At 38.3% G+C, this 17098-nt stretch overlaps 1 protein-coding gene across 2 annotated transcripts in view; it reads left to right on the plus strand.

Moving 5' to 3' along the window:
- The window catches only part of GLIS3 (GLIS family zinc finger 3), a 512125-nt gene that overhangs the window by 388707 nt on the left and 106320 nt on the right, over positions 1-17098 (plus strand). For both annotated transcript variants that reach the window (XM_054500965.2, XM_054500966.2), the window contains one exon: positions 750-860. In XM_054500965.2, coding sequence (XP_054356940.1) covers positions 750-860 — 111 coding nt within the window. The remainder of the gene's footprint in view (positions 1-749; positions 861-17098) is intronic.

Consider the following 17098-nt stretch of genomic DNA (forward strand, 5'->3'; position numbering starts at 1 on the left):
CTGGGAGGCAAGAACAAAATAACATCTGAAAAAAAAAGAGCCTAGACTCAGCCTTAAGCACCACACCTCACATCTCCCAGGAGCATGGGGGAAATGGAATAGCCAAAATGTGTGTTCTGATTGCACTCAGCCAAGAGCTTATTCACTTAACTCAGGCTCAACACCAGGACATCTCTGCAACTAATATTATTAATGCTTCTCTGGATGAATTTTCACGTGTCTGTTTGAAACCTACTGTCTCTTACTCACTTTACACTAATTTTCTCTTCTTAATTCTCTCCCTTTCTCTTTCTAAATCAGGTTTCTTCTGAAAAATACCCAGTTTTTTTCTGGACTTTTCTACAGCTTCTTTACCTGAACCCTTACAGAATATGTGTTTACTAGTTTCTGACAGTACCAAAGATTATTCTCAGGGAAACATAACTGTAAGTATGACTAGAGATGCTTACTAATAATTTCCACATTAAAAAATGCCCCAAGAGGTTTTGTGGTTAGAGCACACACTAAAGCAATCTCTTAGAAATCATCAAGGATAGGGCATCTCTTTGTTCCTTGACAGTTTACCCTTCTCTTAACCATCATGCAAAGTTACTAGACTTTGTAATTAAAATGCATGAGTATTAGCTAGCATTTCACATCCGTCAATTGGTAACAGTTCATGCTCTGAAGTCAATAGTCTTTGAGTAAAACATTTCCCAGTTACCTTTATGATTTAACCACAGCTGTTTCTTTCTTTCTTTCTCATTTAGAAACCTTATGTTTGTCAAATTCCAGGATGTACCAAACGCTACACAGACCCAAGTTCCCTAAGAAAGCATGTGAAGGCACATTCTTCCAAAGAGCAACAAGCAAGGAAAAAGGTAATTTTAAAAGAGAATCTTCCAGTCGGGAAAAGCATGTTCAGATTATTCTTGTAGTACACGAAGCTTCTGCAGGGCACTTGAAATTCTTATACTTCTCATGGTGTAACCTGCTTTAGACCGTTTGAGGAGGTAAGTCTCCCATGAAGTAATAGCAAGGCTATGGTTTGCATAGCTGATATGGCTATGGTTTGCATAGCTGCTATAGCTATGCAAATTTCTGGGAAAGGCTTGTATAATAGGAATCAGAGAAAAGTAAGTAAAGTCCCTCAAACTGGAAAGCAACAAAAAGCTTTTATAGAAGTTAGGTTCAGATAGGTAAAGATAATTAAATTGGGAAAAAGAACACCACAGAAATCCTTCTGGAAAGAAGTGCTGTTTCATAAAATATCAATTGGCCAAAATTGTGAAGCTCTAATGAAGAAGGTAAGTACGTCTCTAGGACAAGTAGAGAGCATTCTTTAAGCTTAGAGAAAAAGCAGATTTCTGGATTTGTATGAAAATCTGAAAAAGGAATTGAACTTAAAACCACTTTGACATTAATGAGGGGTTAACACATTTTCAAAGTTCATAAAAATCATAATATCTTAGATTTGGAAGAAATGTTAGAGACCAACCAGCCAGGCCACCTGGCTTGCTCTCCTAACTCCTTAAGATGTCTAGCAAGTGGTTGACGGCACTGTGCTTCAACCCCTCCAGAGACAGAGAGCTTACTACCTTTCAAGGCATTTCCTAATAACTAAGTTTTTACATTTTTGGATCAATGAGTATCTTCTATTCATGGCAGAAAACATGTTGAGCTGACCTTGGCTTTTTGAGTGTTTCATTGGTATTGAGATGGGTTCCTGATTCATTTGAGGGCCCTTTATAACAAATTTAAGGGCAGTTTGAGACTGAACGTATTTCAAGTGATTGAACCCCATGGCAAGGGTTTTCAGGTCACCGTGGCTTCTACTTTGAATCTTGCATTCTTTCATGGTTTATAGGGATTTAACACTTTTATGTTGGGAAATGCTCTATAGTCTTCTTGTTCCTTGAGATTTTTTTTTCTTCCTTGAGAAGTGTTAGCACAATGCCAGCCGAGGGTGCGTATATGGAAGGAATTTGACCCTTTCCCTGTGAGTTAGAAAAATGCTCAGTCAGGGGGATTTGATAGATAGTCTTAATTGCATACAATTCGCTCTTGTAAGTTAATTGTTAAAATCATTTTTTCCTAGAAATATAGTTAAATTTCTTTAATTGGAATCCCAGTAAATTGATATCTGTGATCATTAGACAGACAGTAGATATGCTCTTGTGTTTCAGAAAAGCAAAGGAACTGCTAAGTTAATTAATAATGTAAATAAAGTTAGAAAGCATGTGCTTAATCTTCTTAAAATAACACACCCTTTTTGCATGCTATTAACTACTTTCAGCAGGACCACCGTCTATTATTTTTGTTATCATCTATATATACCTTACAAATTTGAAGTAATAAATGATATTTGTAAAAAAAAAAAAAAAACCTTCTAGACGAGGAGGTTTTCTTCCCCCTAAATCTGATCATTTTTTTTGCCTCCAAGTTGTGCAAATGTGTAAGGTTTTATTGTAATAGTAATCTATCATTAACATCGGAGAGTACCCTTGTAGAGATTAACAATTGTCATGGACATGAAAGAGTATCGGTCCCCTATCTAGACAAATAAGCAACACTGTGATGTTCAAGTTAAGAAGGTAACCTAGGTTGACAGATTTGGAAGCATAACAGGGGATATTTTCAGGAATTATTAATGGTTTCTCCTGTTCAAACTTGTTGTGTTTCAACCTCTGTGTAAAGAAAGAGTAGTTTTGATTGTGTGAAAGATTATTGAAGCACTAACTGAAAAAAGAAAACCAGATCTTGAGACTACAAAATATTATTTTATTGACAATTTGCAGACACCCTTTAACAATCTACATAAACAAGGGTATACTTTCAAGGAGCAGTATTGTAATCTCATGTCAAATTGCAGTGTTCTCTTAATTTTGTCTTATGTAAATGGGACACTGTCTCTCAAATGGCTTAGCTTTTGATGTTCACTGTTTTCTGCAAGTGGTTGAATTGGATTTCATTGACTTGTTGACTTGCATTGCACAGCCCTTAGTGATAAGTTTGCAGTGTTTACTTTCCGATTTTAGCCTGCCTTTTTATCCAAAGATTTTAAAAATTCTTTATGAATTCATGATGGATTAATTTGTGGAAATTAAAATGATGAAAGTTGCTCCATCCAACAAAAAAAGGAAATGTCATTCCCAGGAGAAGCAGTTGCTAATAAACCTGAAACTAGTCAATCCACATTTCCAAATCTTGTGCTGATATACCAGTGTGTAATATTTACATGGTACAATGTTGTTACTAGACCTTGGAGAGATTCTAATTGCTCACTCGCATCAGGACTTGGTATTTGAAATATTTCCTGGCAGCAGTAAAAAAAAGAAACAATAAACCTTTTAAGGCAGAATTAAGATTATTTACGACTTTAATTAAAAATTGAAAACTGGCATCATTTCAAAAAAGCCTTTACAAAAATGTGAATTAATCAAAAATAACCATAAAAATTCCAAGGTGATAAAGGCACAGTGGAGTAATGGTCCTAGTCCTAGGGAATTGTTTTGTTGAAAAGAATAAAACCCTTTTCTGTCACACCCTGTTAGTCATGGACTTATTTAATATACCCTGCTTGCCTGCCTGCCTCTAATCCTCTTTGTAACCTCCCCCTAGACACTAAATGACATTATTTTGGTCTTAACGTTGCCAGTTTTATGAGTTCTACTGTGGAATTGGGGCCAGTGACAAGGCATCCATAGCCATAGATAAATTCATGTGAGGAGGGGCAGGGATCTCATAAGTGATGCCCTGACCGTGGGCATGTGGCCCTTTCCCACACCTGTCGGATCCTACTGAAAACCAAGAAAAACCTGAAATCCCAGCTAAACATTATTCAAGCTGTGAAAAGAAAGAAAAAGAAGAAAAGAAAAACTCTTCTGCAAAGGAATGGGGATAATTTGGTTCATTGCATGCAGAAGAGTAACTTTTCTCTTTACATAATTCGTGCACACCCACACATCCCATCAGCCGATGTACAGACTTCTTTTATGGAATGTGCTTTGCAGATCTCGAGTCCATTAAATCAAGGGTTACACAGAAAAATGGATAGCGAAATACTCAAGTCACCAACTATGGTCTCCACAGAGAATAGAAGAAGTTCGCCTATAGAGCAACGGGCAGAATCTGTCCTTCAATTCTGTCTGATAATGAGTAAGTGAAATAAGAGAAAACTAAGGCAATAAGCCACTTGAAATTTTCCTCAAGGCTATGAGCTTTATCAGAATTTTTCATTTTCACCTTGGCAGTGCCATAAGCAGGAGGGTTTCCTTTAACTCTAGCCTGATATCGAAATGGACTTTTTAAAAGTGCATACAAAGGATGCCTGGCCAGAAATTAGAGGTGACATGAATCTTTCATCCATTTCACACTTCCACAAAGATTCAAACTTTATTTGTGATTTGTTAAGTGTTTGTTAAACATTGACCCATGATCCACTGTGGCTGATGGCTTTCACTTTTGTGACCTCAAAACAGGCTGTTATAAACCAAGCATAGCATTTGAAATGGGTGCGAATGCAACACACATTTATATTTCCTACGTAGAGAACAGCTCTGTATTGCTTTTTGGCAAAATTAGGGCAGTCTATTTACTGTAACTCTTCATAGAGAACTGGTAACTATTGGGAATCGGTTCAGAGCCACCACCACCTCTCCCCCACATATACTCAAAACCAGAAAATTTTCATTAAATACCACATAAGCTTACCTTGCTTTGTACAGTTCTTTGAATCTTTAAGAGCTATGTGAAAATATATATTTTCCTTTAAATTGAAGCATATGTTAAGTGGACTAATAAGACACCCTTTTTCTGTCAGTTGCTTTCAGTCATGGTCTAGACGGCAGATGGTGTATGCACAAGTGGGGTACATGATCGGGGCCACCCCAGATTTTGCAAACCCTTCTCATTTTTTTCCTTTCTTGTTTCTGCTCAGGAATAAATTAAAACTCAGTCATACTATTAATAGAATATTAGTAATAGGCACATATCACAGACATATCATCTCAAGATGAACTAGTCCACCTCTTCCTCTCACATTTTAGAAACTATATTAGAATGCAGGTGACGGAGAGTGATGCTGTTATAGGGATGACATTCAAATAGCACTGATTTTTTAAAAGTGAGTCACAAACTTTTGTACTTTAATCATTGTTGATGATGCATTACTTACCTCACACCTCAAAATGATGGTGAGACATACCTGAATATCCTGATGCTCTCATTTGAAAGTAACTTACTTCAATAAAGGCTCTGGGAGATGCTTTTGTAACACAAGTGTTTTTGGTTAGAAATTTTTATGCTAATTAATAATTAAATTCAAATGAAAAAATAAGCCATCTTAAATTTAACCCTGTGCCAGTAGCAGTCATTTGGAGTTGAAACCAGTTGCTTGGAGGCTTCCCTTTTAAGTAGACCCAATATGATGCTAGCTATGCTTTCCAGAGCATTTTGATGCTACATGGTGATGGGAGCTATTTAAAAAGAGGTAAGAATCCACAATTTGCAGGATTTGGGAGAGGTTGTCAATGAAAGTGACCACTTAGTAAGAATAAGCTTCTCTTCCTTTCTTGAGTGATCAGAAAAGCTGTCTTTGGCCTTTCAGTAAATACAGAAAAATATCGAAAGATATCTACCACCATCTCTGGGGTAATGGTCCAGGATCTTATTTTGTGCTTAAAGCTGTTTCCCGAGGTGTGCTCTTTAGAATACATTCCACAGAATGTTATTAGATATTTCTTTTAAAAGTTTTTTTGGTCATATAAATTTAGGACACACTAAGTTAAGTACTATTCAAGGGTTTCTTTCTTGCAATAGTTCTCAGAGCCTTGGATATACCAGTATTCCAGAAGGAAGATAACATTAGGCGTTGCTCAAAATTATTTGGCCAACTAAACCATCTTTGTTTTTCTCCAGAGATCTCAGCAAACTACTCTTCTACTACATTGTTTGCAAAGTACAGTCTCAAAGAATATCATTTATTCTACTCAACAGATATTTATTGAGTACTTACTGCATGTCAGGCACTAGGTTAGATCCAGAGATACAAATGTGTATAAGACAGACAAGTTCTGTGCCCTCTTAGATTTACATTATCTTGATGAAAGTTCAACAACAGTAAAAAAATAAACAGAAAATCAGCAACATAAATACAGATAGGGAAACAATAAGGGAACTGATATGGATATTAACGGAGGGTGGCCTATTGAGGTGAGATGGGCAGGAAAGGCCTCTTTGAGGAGCTGATCATATTTGTAGTGGGAACACATTCAAATGACTAATTTAGAAATGAGGCCAGACCCAGTGGCTCACGCCTGTAATCCTAGCACTTTGGGAGGCTGAGGTGGGTGGATCACTTGAGGCCAGGAGCTCAAGACCAGCCTGGCCAACATGACGAATCCCCATTTCTACTAAAAATACAAAAAAATTAGCCAGGCACGGTGGCGTGTGCCTGTAATCCCAGCTACTTGGGAGGCTGAGGCAGGAGAAATCCTTGAACGCGGGAGGCAGAGGTTGTGGTGAGCTGAACTGTAATCATGCCACTGCACTCCAGCCTGGGTGACAGAATGAGAAGAGAAAAGAAAGAAAGAAAGAAAGAAAAGGAAGGAAGGAAGGAGAGAGAAAGGGAGGAAAGGAAGAAAGAAATGAAAAAATATAGATTGGCTGCAAATTTTTAAAAAGCATTGCAGGCCGGGCGCGGTGGCTCATGCCTGTAATCCCAGTGCTTTGGGAGGCCGAGGCAGGCGGATCATGAGGTCAGGAGATTGAGACCATCCTGGCTAATATGGTGAAACCCCGTCTCTACTAAAATACAAAAAATTAACCGGGCGTGGTGGCTGGTGCCTTTAGTCCCAGCTACTCTGGAGGCTGAGGCAGGAGAATGGCATGAACCCAGGAGGTGGAGCTTGCAGTGAGCAGAGATTGCGCCACTGCACTCTAGCGTGGGCGACAGAGCAAGACTCTGTCAAAAAAAAAAAAAAAAAAAAAGCATTGCTTTAGTCACAATACCGTACCTTCGTGTTTGAGCTTTTAAAAAAAGAACCTGATACTACTAAACTACAGCAATAGATATTAAGATCATCTTAATTTGTTTTAATTGCACCTTTCTGCAGCCTGTCCTCCTTAACGGAGATGGCACTCAATTGAGGGACTGCATGCTAGACAGTGAAAAGCATAGCTTAGTGCTCCCATCTAAGAAAATGACCCAGATGGTCAGCATTTGTGATTCTCTGAGTACACTCTGTCCTCACTTAATGGCCTCAGTAGGTTCTTGGAAACCGCAACTCTAAGGGACATGATGTATAACAAAACCAGTTTTACCAAAGGCTAATTGATAAAACGAGAATTAAGTTCCTAGGGCATATTTCTGGTCACAAAAACATCATCAAACTTCTAAATAAAGATCTCAAACACTTTTAACATTAAACATTGAAGTGAATGTGAGCTTATGTACTTTTAAGAAAGATAATTAAAAGCAAATACAAAAATTATTTTCCCAATTGTTTAAGTTCAAGGTTGAGGGTGGCTGGATCCTACCCCAACAGCTCAAGGCCTGGGAAGGATTCCATCTCATCACAGTGATCGCGCACACACACGCACACACGCACACACACGGACCATGTAGACACACCGATTCACCTAATGGTAACATCTTTGGTACATGGGAGGAAACTGGAGTACCTGGAGAAAACCCATATAGACATGGGGAGAACACTTCACATAGACACCAGCTCTGGCCAGGAATCATTTTTTTTTTCTCATCAGCATTATAAAGACACCACGTTATTCCAGGACCTGCTCTACTCAGTACAGGCGAGGCCCCATGCCAGCTCTGAGGATTTAGAGACAAGACCTGGCCCCACCCTCCTGAAGATTACATTCTAACAAGAGACACACCGGGAGATGCCTGCTTTCAGTACAGTGGGGGAAATGCTATGATAAAGTCACGCAGAGAAAGCTTCTGGAACATGGAACTTGGGAGTTCCTTTGCAAATGATAGAGATTGTTAAGGAGTAGTCTTATATTTACTGTCTGAAAGCAATAAGGAGATCAGTATTATTCTTTATTACATTACAATATTTTGTCAAATGTAACAAAGTAGTTTTATTTCTATTCCCCCTGAAGATTGGTAATTGGGACAAAAAATAGGTTTTTGGGGCACAGTTCTGGCCAACTATGTAAGGAATGAGGACCCTCTGACAGGTGTTTTAATGAGCTATTCAGGCTGTACAGTGCCTAGCACAGCTACCTTATGGAAAGAGTTCTAGATAATTGTTTTTATGATTGACTGACTGACAGAAGCCTTCTAAGCTTCTTATTCCCTTTCTCTTATTAAATTTTGTGCATTCTTGATGAAAATCATTTTGGAATAAAAGTGTTTAGCTCAGGCTCTCTGCTACCTAAATATAGTGTCCTAAAATCTCATAACACAGCTCACTATTGCCCTTCTCAGGCACTCCCTCTCCATCCCCACCAAAGTATTCAGGTCCTTTGTGCAATTACTGCTCCCTCTGGTAGTTCTCTCTTGTCTTTCCTTTTCAGCTTCAGTTGAGCTATGTCATTGATATCCATTGGCAGTATCTTCCCATTTGTTGGTATCTTGGCTCTCTGATCTGTGAAGATTTGTTTTCAGGGTGACTTCACACAAGGGCGTGGATAAGCCTAATACAAAAACTTTTCATGGTGGATACCAGGCAGGTGGCCATGTCTTAGAGTGGTGTTTGGATTGGACATCAGAAGGTATGGGCTTCTTTTAAGCAGTGCCATGAATTGCTTCCGGACTTAGCTTAAGTTACATTCCCCTGGTTTTTCCATTTTCCCTTCTTTGCAACTAGCTTGAAAGGCAAACATGGGGCCCCAGAAGTGAAAGGGGAGCTAGTTCAGTAGAAAGCATTGTTATGTCACATACCTGCAATCCATAGCAGTCTACTGTGCCTGACAACAGACAAGTAATATCCTTGGAAATATTTTCCTTCCTAAGAACTGAATGTTCTTTCAGTGATTACTAGAGCCAGTCTTTCTGGGTCATATAGATACTCAGACAATAGCACAACAGAAGATCCAGACAAAGGAAAGCAAGCTGGAATCCAAACTAGAGGGAATTTAAATCAAATTTGAACCTGTGAAATCTAATTATATTCAGGGGTTATTGACTTGGGGCTCATAGACTATGGGCAAAGGCCCATGGATGGCTGTGTTTTAGGAAGTTCATGAACTCCCAGAAATTATATGCAAAATGTATTTTTCTGGGGAGAGGCTCCATAGATTTTTACTGACCTCAAGTGATCCACCTGCCTTGGCCTCCCAAAGTGATGGGATTACAGGCTATTCTTTTAACTATAATAGAAAAGCATGGCTTTTAGGATGGCTGCTTGCCACACTGCCACTACATGAGGTCTAGGCTATAGCCCATCAGCATTATATGCATCCTTAAATGTCACCTCATCCATCCTGCAGCCTAATATGGGAGACACATTTAGGCAGTCCCAAAAGATATTCATAAAGCTTCTTCATGTAATCTTAAACTTTCTGACTTTTATGATAGTCTTTTTGGGTATTCCTGTTATTTAGCAACTCTAATATACTCAAACATCCTTGTACTATAGAGAAAAAAAAACACCTTTCTGAAACACCTGCACATGGGCTCTACTGTCTTCCAAATGTGCTGCTGCTTTTCCATGGTGACCTTGCTGATGTCTGTGAAATTCTTCTTTAATATCTCTAGTTTCCCACAATTTTTTTTCTTATTACCCAGATTCTAGATTTTTTGGCATATGGACTATATTTGTCTCCGTGGTCTGTATTTCCTTCATGGTATAGAGTACAGTGTCAGCAAGGGTCACAGTGAGGCTTGCAGTGTCATTTATTGGCTATTGAGATAGGCATTGAGGTAAAAAGGTCGACAAAGGAACCAGTGCTAAAGGGCCTTATATGCCCTGCTAAGGTGTGAAACGTATACAGTGGTCAGATCTGTGATTTAGAAAGATAATTATAGTGGTAATGTGGGAAATGGATTAGGTATTTACAGTGAAAGGAGACAAGGCAATTAGTTTGGTTGGCATATTTCCATTAATCAACAGTCTTTAGATAAGTGGCTCATCCAACTATGACTACACCCAGCCATGCTATCATCAGTTCTAGGTTTCTCAGTCTTTTTCAAAATGCTATCATGAGAGACTTTGCTAATTATCTTGGAATTCTAGGAGTGGCTTTCCACTAATGGTATCTAAAAAGGAAATGAGGATTCTCTGGTTGTTCCCAATGACCCCATCCTAACTCCAGCTGACTTCCTTCCTTCTTTACTGCTTGGCAACCCATTATTCTTCCTAGAATCTTTCCAACCATAAAGTTGAAGCTTTCTGGTCATTAGATACATTTCTAGACTCTTTTTTACCTTACTGAAATTTGAGATATGCATCTCTTTCTCCATTTTTTTGGCTTTATCTCTTTATATTTTTTCAAAGCATACTTTTATAATCACTTTTACAGGTGTTTTTGGTAGCAGAGTTTGTGAAGACTTAGAACCTTGAATTCCCTGACTAGCTAGATGAGCTCTCTTGTTAACTTCTCTCCTATCCTTCCCCACCTTACCCCCAGCAATTATTTTTCCACATTTCCCCTTCACCACTCCCTCCTGTAGAAAAAATATAAATAAGCCAGTTAGTAGCAGTGTTGTTATATCATACTCAGAGTCCATTCTTCTTTTTAAAATTACATAAGTGATGCCTATCTGTGTAAAAAAAATGAGGACATATGCAAACTTTCATTGAAACCAAGACACCATTGATTGTAAGACTTGTCTTGATTTCAGAGATGGTAAAATATATTTTACAGTCAATGAATCACAGTGGCTTAACTTTGGTGCCTATCTTTCTATATATTTTTTCCTATCATATGCAATCATATTATAGGTCCCTCTGTTTTGATTCTTCTAAGTGGTATATAGTGAATATATTGCCTTGACAGTAACTATATTTTTAATGACTGCATTTTAAAGATACACTGCATTTCACTTAACCAATTTTCTATTTTCAGACAATTAGATTATTTTAAAGATTGTACTATCATGAACAATTCTATAGCGCATATGCTAGTATATAGATCTTAGTACACATCCTAAAGTGCTTCAAATAAATTCCTTACAACATATTGCCAAAATGACTTCCCCAAAATTTGTAACAATTTATTTGAATTTCTGTTAGGACTATATAAAACCAACTTTTTTCTTACACTTTACCAATGTGAAGTGTGAGAGTGTGTGTGTGTGTGTGTGTGTGTACACAGTATGATGGATGAATAATAGATGAACTCTTGATATACAGTTCTTAGATTGCTGGTATATTTGATTATTTCTTCAAAATTTATTAACCATTTATATTTCAATTTTATATTCTCTGTTGTCTTTTCTCATTTTATGGATAATTTTTATATTGATTTGAAGTAACTATATATAACAGATATTAACTAGTTAATTGTCATAAATATTGCATATATTTTAGTAGTTTGCCATTTGTGAAACTTGATTTGCTGTGTGGATTTTTTAATCATAGAAAATTTACTATAGATACATTTTTATATATTTTTAGATTTTTCTCCCCCATCTAAAGGTTTCTGTTTTGATGTCACTTTTACAAAGGCCAACTCATTATTCCACTATTTTGTTTAAACTCCAGCTTTCTCCCATTTTAGTGAAACTACTCTTCTGATGGTGGTAGTTCTTGTTTTTTGTAAAGAACGAGTAAGGCTTTGGAACTGTGCCTGACTGAGTTTGAATCTTAGCTCTGACTCTGGGAGAAATTACTTACCTTCTCTGAGCTTCAGATTCCCATGCTAAAACAATCTACCTCCACAGGGCGATTGTGTGATTCAAGTGAGACCATGCCTGTGAATGGACTTAGTGAAAAATCCAAACTGCAGAATGTAGGAGGTGCTCAGAATATAGTTTTTTCTTTTCTCCTGGACACAACTTAGTTAAATGAGAAGGGCACTTTCTTGTGGGTGATCTGAATACAATTTCAACTGTCCTCATTTTGAGATACACATTGCAGGCAGCTGTTGAACTGCACACCTTATCTTGAAGGAATAATGCATGACACCACTGTGCATAATCAAAACTTTAGCTCCAATTTGCTTTCAGATTCAGTGACAACCATACTGCAAAGTCCTGTAGGGTTGTGATGCAAGATCATTAAGTTTGGTGGTAAAAAGGATAAATTACTGTAATGAGAAGTTTTCCGCATTTCAAATCTCTAAGGACATCACTGAGCTTTGAAAAAGGAGACTCTTTTTTATTTTAATTAATTAATTAATTTATTATTATTATACTTTAGGTTTTAGGGTACATGTGCACAATGTGCAGGTTAGTTACATATGTATACATGTGCCATGCTGGTACACTGCACCCACTAACTCGTCATCTAGCATTAGGTATATCTCCCAATGCTATCCCTCCCCCCTCCCCCCACCCCACAACAGTCCCCAGAGTGTGATGTTGCCCTTCCTGTATCCATGTGTTCTCATTGTTCAGTTCCCACCTATGAGTGAGAACATGCGGTGTTTGGTTTTTTGTTCTTGTGATAGTTTACTGAGAATGATGATTTCCAATTTCATCCATGTCCCTACAAAGGACATGAACTCATCATTTTTTATGGCTGCATAGTATTCCATGGTGTATATGTGCCACATTTTCTTAATCCAGTCTATCATTGCTGGACATTTGGCTTGGTTCCAAGTCTTTGCTATTGTGAATAATGCCGCAATAAACATACGTGTGCATGTGTCTTTATAGCAGCATGATTTATAGTCCTTTGGGTATATACCCAGTAATGGGATGGCTGGGTCAAATGGTATTTCTAGTTCTAGATCCCTGAGGAATCGCCACACTGACTTCCACAATGGTTGAACTAGTTTACAGTCCCACCAACAGTGTAAAAGTGTTCCTATTTCTCTACATCCTCTCCAGCACCTGTCGTTTCCTGACTTTTTAATGATTGCCATTCTAACTGGTGTGAGATGGTATCTCATTGTGGTTTTGATTTGCATTTCTCTGTTGGCCAGTGATGATGAGCATTTTTTCATGTGTCTTTTGGCTGCATAAATGTCTTCTTTTGAGAAGTGTCTATTCATGTCCTTCGGCCACTTTTTGATGGGGTTGTTTGTTTTTTTCTTGTAAATTTGTTAGAGTTCATTGTAGATTTTGGATATTAGCCCTTTGTCAGATGAGTAGGTTGTGAAAATTTTCTCCCATTTTGTAGGTTGCCTGTTCACTCTGATGGTAGTTTCTTTTGCTGTGCAGAAGCTCTTGAGTTTAATTAGATCCCATTTGTCAATTTTGGCTTTTGTTGCCATTGCTTTTGCTGTTTTAGACATGAAGTCCTTGCCCATGCCTATGTCCTGAATGGTAATGCCTAGGTTTTCTTCTAGGGTTTTTATGGTTTTAGGTCTAACGTTTAAGTCTTTAATCCATCTTGAATTGATTTTTGTATAAGGTGTAAGGAAGGGATCCAGTTTCAGCTTTCTACATATGGCTAGCCAGTTTTCCCAGCACCATTTATCAAATAGGGAATCCTTTCCCCATTTCTTGTTTTTGTCAGGTTTGTCAAAGATCAGATAGTTGTAGATATGCGGCATTATTTCTGAGGGCTCTGTTCTGTTCCATTGATCTCTATCTCTGTTTTGGTACCAGTACCATGCTGTTTTGGTTACTGTAGCCTTGTAGTATAGTTTGAAGTCAGGTAGCGTGATGCCTCCAGCTTTGTTCTTTTGGCTTAGGATTGACTTGGCAATGCGGGCTCTTTTTTGGTTCCATATGAACTTTTAAGTAGTTTTTTCCAATTCTGTGAAGAAAGTCATTGGTAGCTTGATGGGGATGGCATTGAATCTGTAAATTACCTTGGGCAGTTTGGTCATTTTCACGATATTGATTCTTCCTACCCGTGAGCATGGAATGTTCTTCCATTTGTTTGTATCCTCTTTTATTTCCTTGAGCAGTGGTTTGTAGTTCTCCTTGAAGAGGTCCTTCACATCCCTTGTAAGTTGGATTCCTAGGTATTTTATTCTCTTTGAAGCAATTGTGAATGGGAGTTCACTCATGATTTGGCTCTCTGTTTCTCTGTTGTTGGTGTATAAGAATGCTTGTGATTTTTGTACGTTGATTTTGTATCCTGAGACTTTGCTGAAGTTGCTTATCAGCTTAAGGAGATTTTGGGCTGAGACAATGGGGTTTTCTAGGTATACAATCATGTCATCTGCAAACAGGGACAATTTGACTTCCTCTTTTCCTAATTGAATACCCATTATTTCCTTCTCCTGCCTAATTGCCCTGGCCAGAACTTCCAACACTATGTTGAATAGGAGTGGTGAGAGAGGGCATCCAAAAAAAAAAAAAGAAAAGAAAAAGGAGACTCAAAAGGAAAAATATAGGTAGAGAGCTGGCAAGGCACGAAGACAAGAAGCTCTGTTTCACAATAGTGCTTTGGGCTAGCCTAGCACACAAGCACCAGCTAGGCTATAGGAATTTAGATAATGTTTACCCATCGTAGACTTTGAATAGAAACTGTATTTTGAGATAATAGTGCAAAGGACATCCTTGACATTTCATTTCCTCATGTGTACATAAGCAAATACAGAAATCGGATTTCATTTCTGTGTACTCAAAATAGCAACCAAGGATCCAAAGATGATCCCCCACCTCTTCTTTAAAAAAAAAAAAAATCCTGTTCTTTTATATTCAAAAATATGTCAAGAGTAAGTTCCTGAATTTCTGAGTCACAAAGACTCAGACACATAGGGAGCCCTAAATCATAGCATAAATGAACTGAGGAACCTAATGCTTCATAATATTTTCCCCATCTCCTATCTCTATCCTCATTAGTATTTCCCTTCCCTGTAGAATATTAAGCATGCAATTGAATAGAGACTTTAACATAGCAAAAACACTCACAAACTCAGTACCACTTTTATCTCTTCAACCATCACCAAAAGCAAGAAAGGGTGATTTGATATTTAAAACAGTCAGTAATGGCCGGGCGCAGTGGCTCACGCCTATAATCCCAGCATTTTGGGAGGCCGAGGCGGGTGGATCACGAGGTCAGTAGATCGAGACCATCCTGACTAACATGGTGAAATCCCGTCTCTACTAAAAATACAAAAAATTAGCTGGGCGTGGTGGCGGGCGCCTGTAGTCCCAGCTACTCAGGAGGCTGAGGCAGGAGAATGGTGTGAACCCGGGAGGCGGAGCTTGCAGTGAGCCCAGACTGTGCCACTGCACTCCAGCCTGGGCAACAGAGCGAAACTCTTGTCTCAAAAAAAAAAAAAAAAAAAAAAACAAAACAGTCTGTAATAATATAATGGATGCCATTAGCTATTTTTATTCTCTTTACTTATGAAATAACAGTTTAAAAGAAATGGGAGGGCCAACAATAATAATCACCAAATACCCGTTTGCTGGGTATTTTCATGTGTGTTTACTTTTTCAGTCTTCAAAACAATTCTACGAGGCTAGTATTACAATTAATATTGTGGCCTTCTATTAGAGATGGTAGAGCCTCCATGCTTTGAAGTATCTTTTCCAAAATTCTTTAAGCCCCTTTCTTGGTAACTGAGCCAATAGTACTATCCAGTTGGGGTAGGTATCCTGATCCCATTTCATTTCATTATTATTTTTTTGTTTTTAAATTTTATTTTATTTTTTATTTTTTAACTTCTACTCTAAGTTCAGGGGTACATGTGCAGGTTTGTTATATAGGTAAACTTGTGTCATTAGGGTCTGTTGTACAGATTATTTTGTTGCCCGGGTATTAAGCATACTACCTATTAGTTCTTTTTTCTGATTCTCCTCCTCCCATCTTCCACCCTCCCAATAGGCCCCAGTGTGTGTTGTTCTCCTATATGTCTCCATGTGTTCTCATGTTATCACTTATAAGTGGGAGCTAAATGATGAGAACACATTTCATTTTAGAGATGAAAGACCTCAGGTTCAGAGAAGTTAAATGACTTACAAAGCACATTCAGTAAGCAGTAGAACTGTACTCAAGCTGCATTTTTCTAACTCAACATGCAGTGCTCTTTTGGCTTTACCATTCTGACTATGGCTGTCTGATTTCCCAACATTGAAAATTTTATAACTTATCAACAAGTTCTTGGCATGAATTCTGTAGTGGCCTCTGTTAGAGATGGTGGTAGATTTTCCCCATGCTTTGGAGTACCTAATTCAAAATTGTGTAAGCTCTCCTCTTGGTGGCTAGGTCAGCAGTACCATCCAGGTGGGGCAACCTGATCCTACACTGAGACCCACATGGTCACTGGCCCCCATTCCATCCTTCAGGGCACTTTCCCACCCTCTTCCATATATGTAGGGTCAACTAAGTACCCCAAGGAGCTCTAGAACTCACACCTATGGGATCCTCCCGGGGTCTTATAAGCAGACCCTAATTCCAAGAGGTTGGTTGGTGAACATTGGTCATTGTGGCATTTCTTTAGCTGAATTGGTTGAAATTGGACCTCTACAGTGGTTCTGGCATTCTGATTGAGGGTGACTCAAATTGATTATATAGACAAGAACCCCATAGTTTTTTTTTTTTTTCAATGCCATGTGTATCCTAGGGATGGCCCTGTAGAGGGCAAGAATTACAAAGAGTCTGAGATTTTACTCTAGGTTACACACTAGCAAGTTAGCCTGCCACAATTTCATGGATACTGGCAGAAGACATGAGACTCCTGGGTCACAGTCTCAAAGGACAGTGTATTATTTATAGTAATAGTGATAGCCAGAGTATCATCATTTTCTTATGCCAGTTGTTTAAGTCCTAGTTCCCATAAGGTACCATGAAGAGGGCCAGGCCCTAGGTTGTATTACAAGAGGGAAATTCTGAGCTTAGGGAATTTGAATCTTTTATAATGGACATAAGCATGCTTGTCTTTTGATCAGGAGGGAGACACTGTCATGGTTTTTCAAAGCATCTTTGAAAAGATAATTCAGAAAGATTGCCAATGTCCCTCCCTGATCACAAGACACATCATGGAGAATTGCCTCTCAATGTGAAGTTCTTGTTGGTCCTTCTTATTTGCAAATGTGCAAGGAGAGCCAAACACTAATTCCAGCCTGCCCTCAAATGAC

The sequence above is a fragment of the Pongo pygmaeus genome, chromosome 13 (assembly GCF_028885625.2).
Source record: "Pongo pygmaeus isolate AG05252 chromosome 13, NHGRI_mPonPyg2-v2.0_pri, whole genome shotgun sequence".
Classification (NCBI taxonomy): Eukaryota; Metazoa; Chordata; class Mammalia; order Primates; family Hominidae; genus Pongo; species Pongo pygmaeus.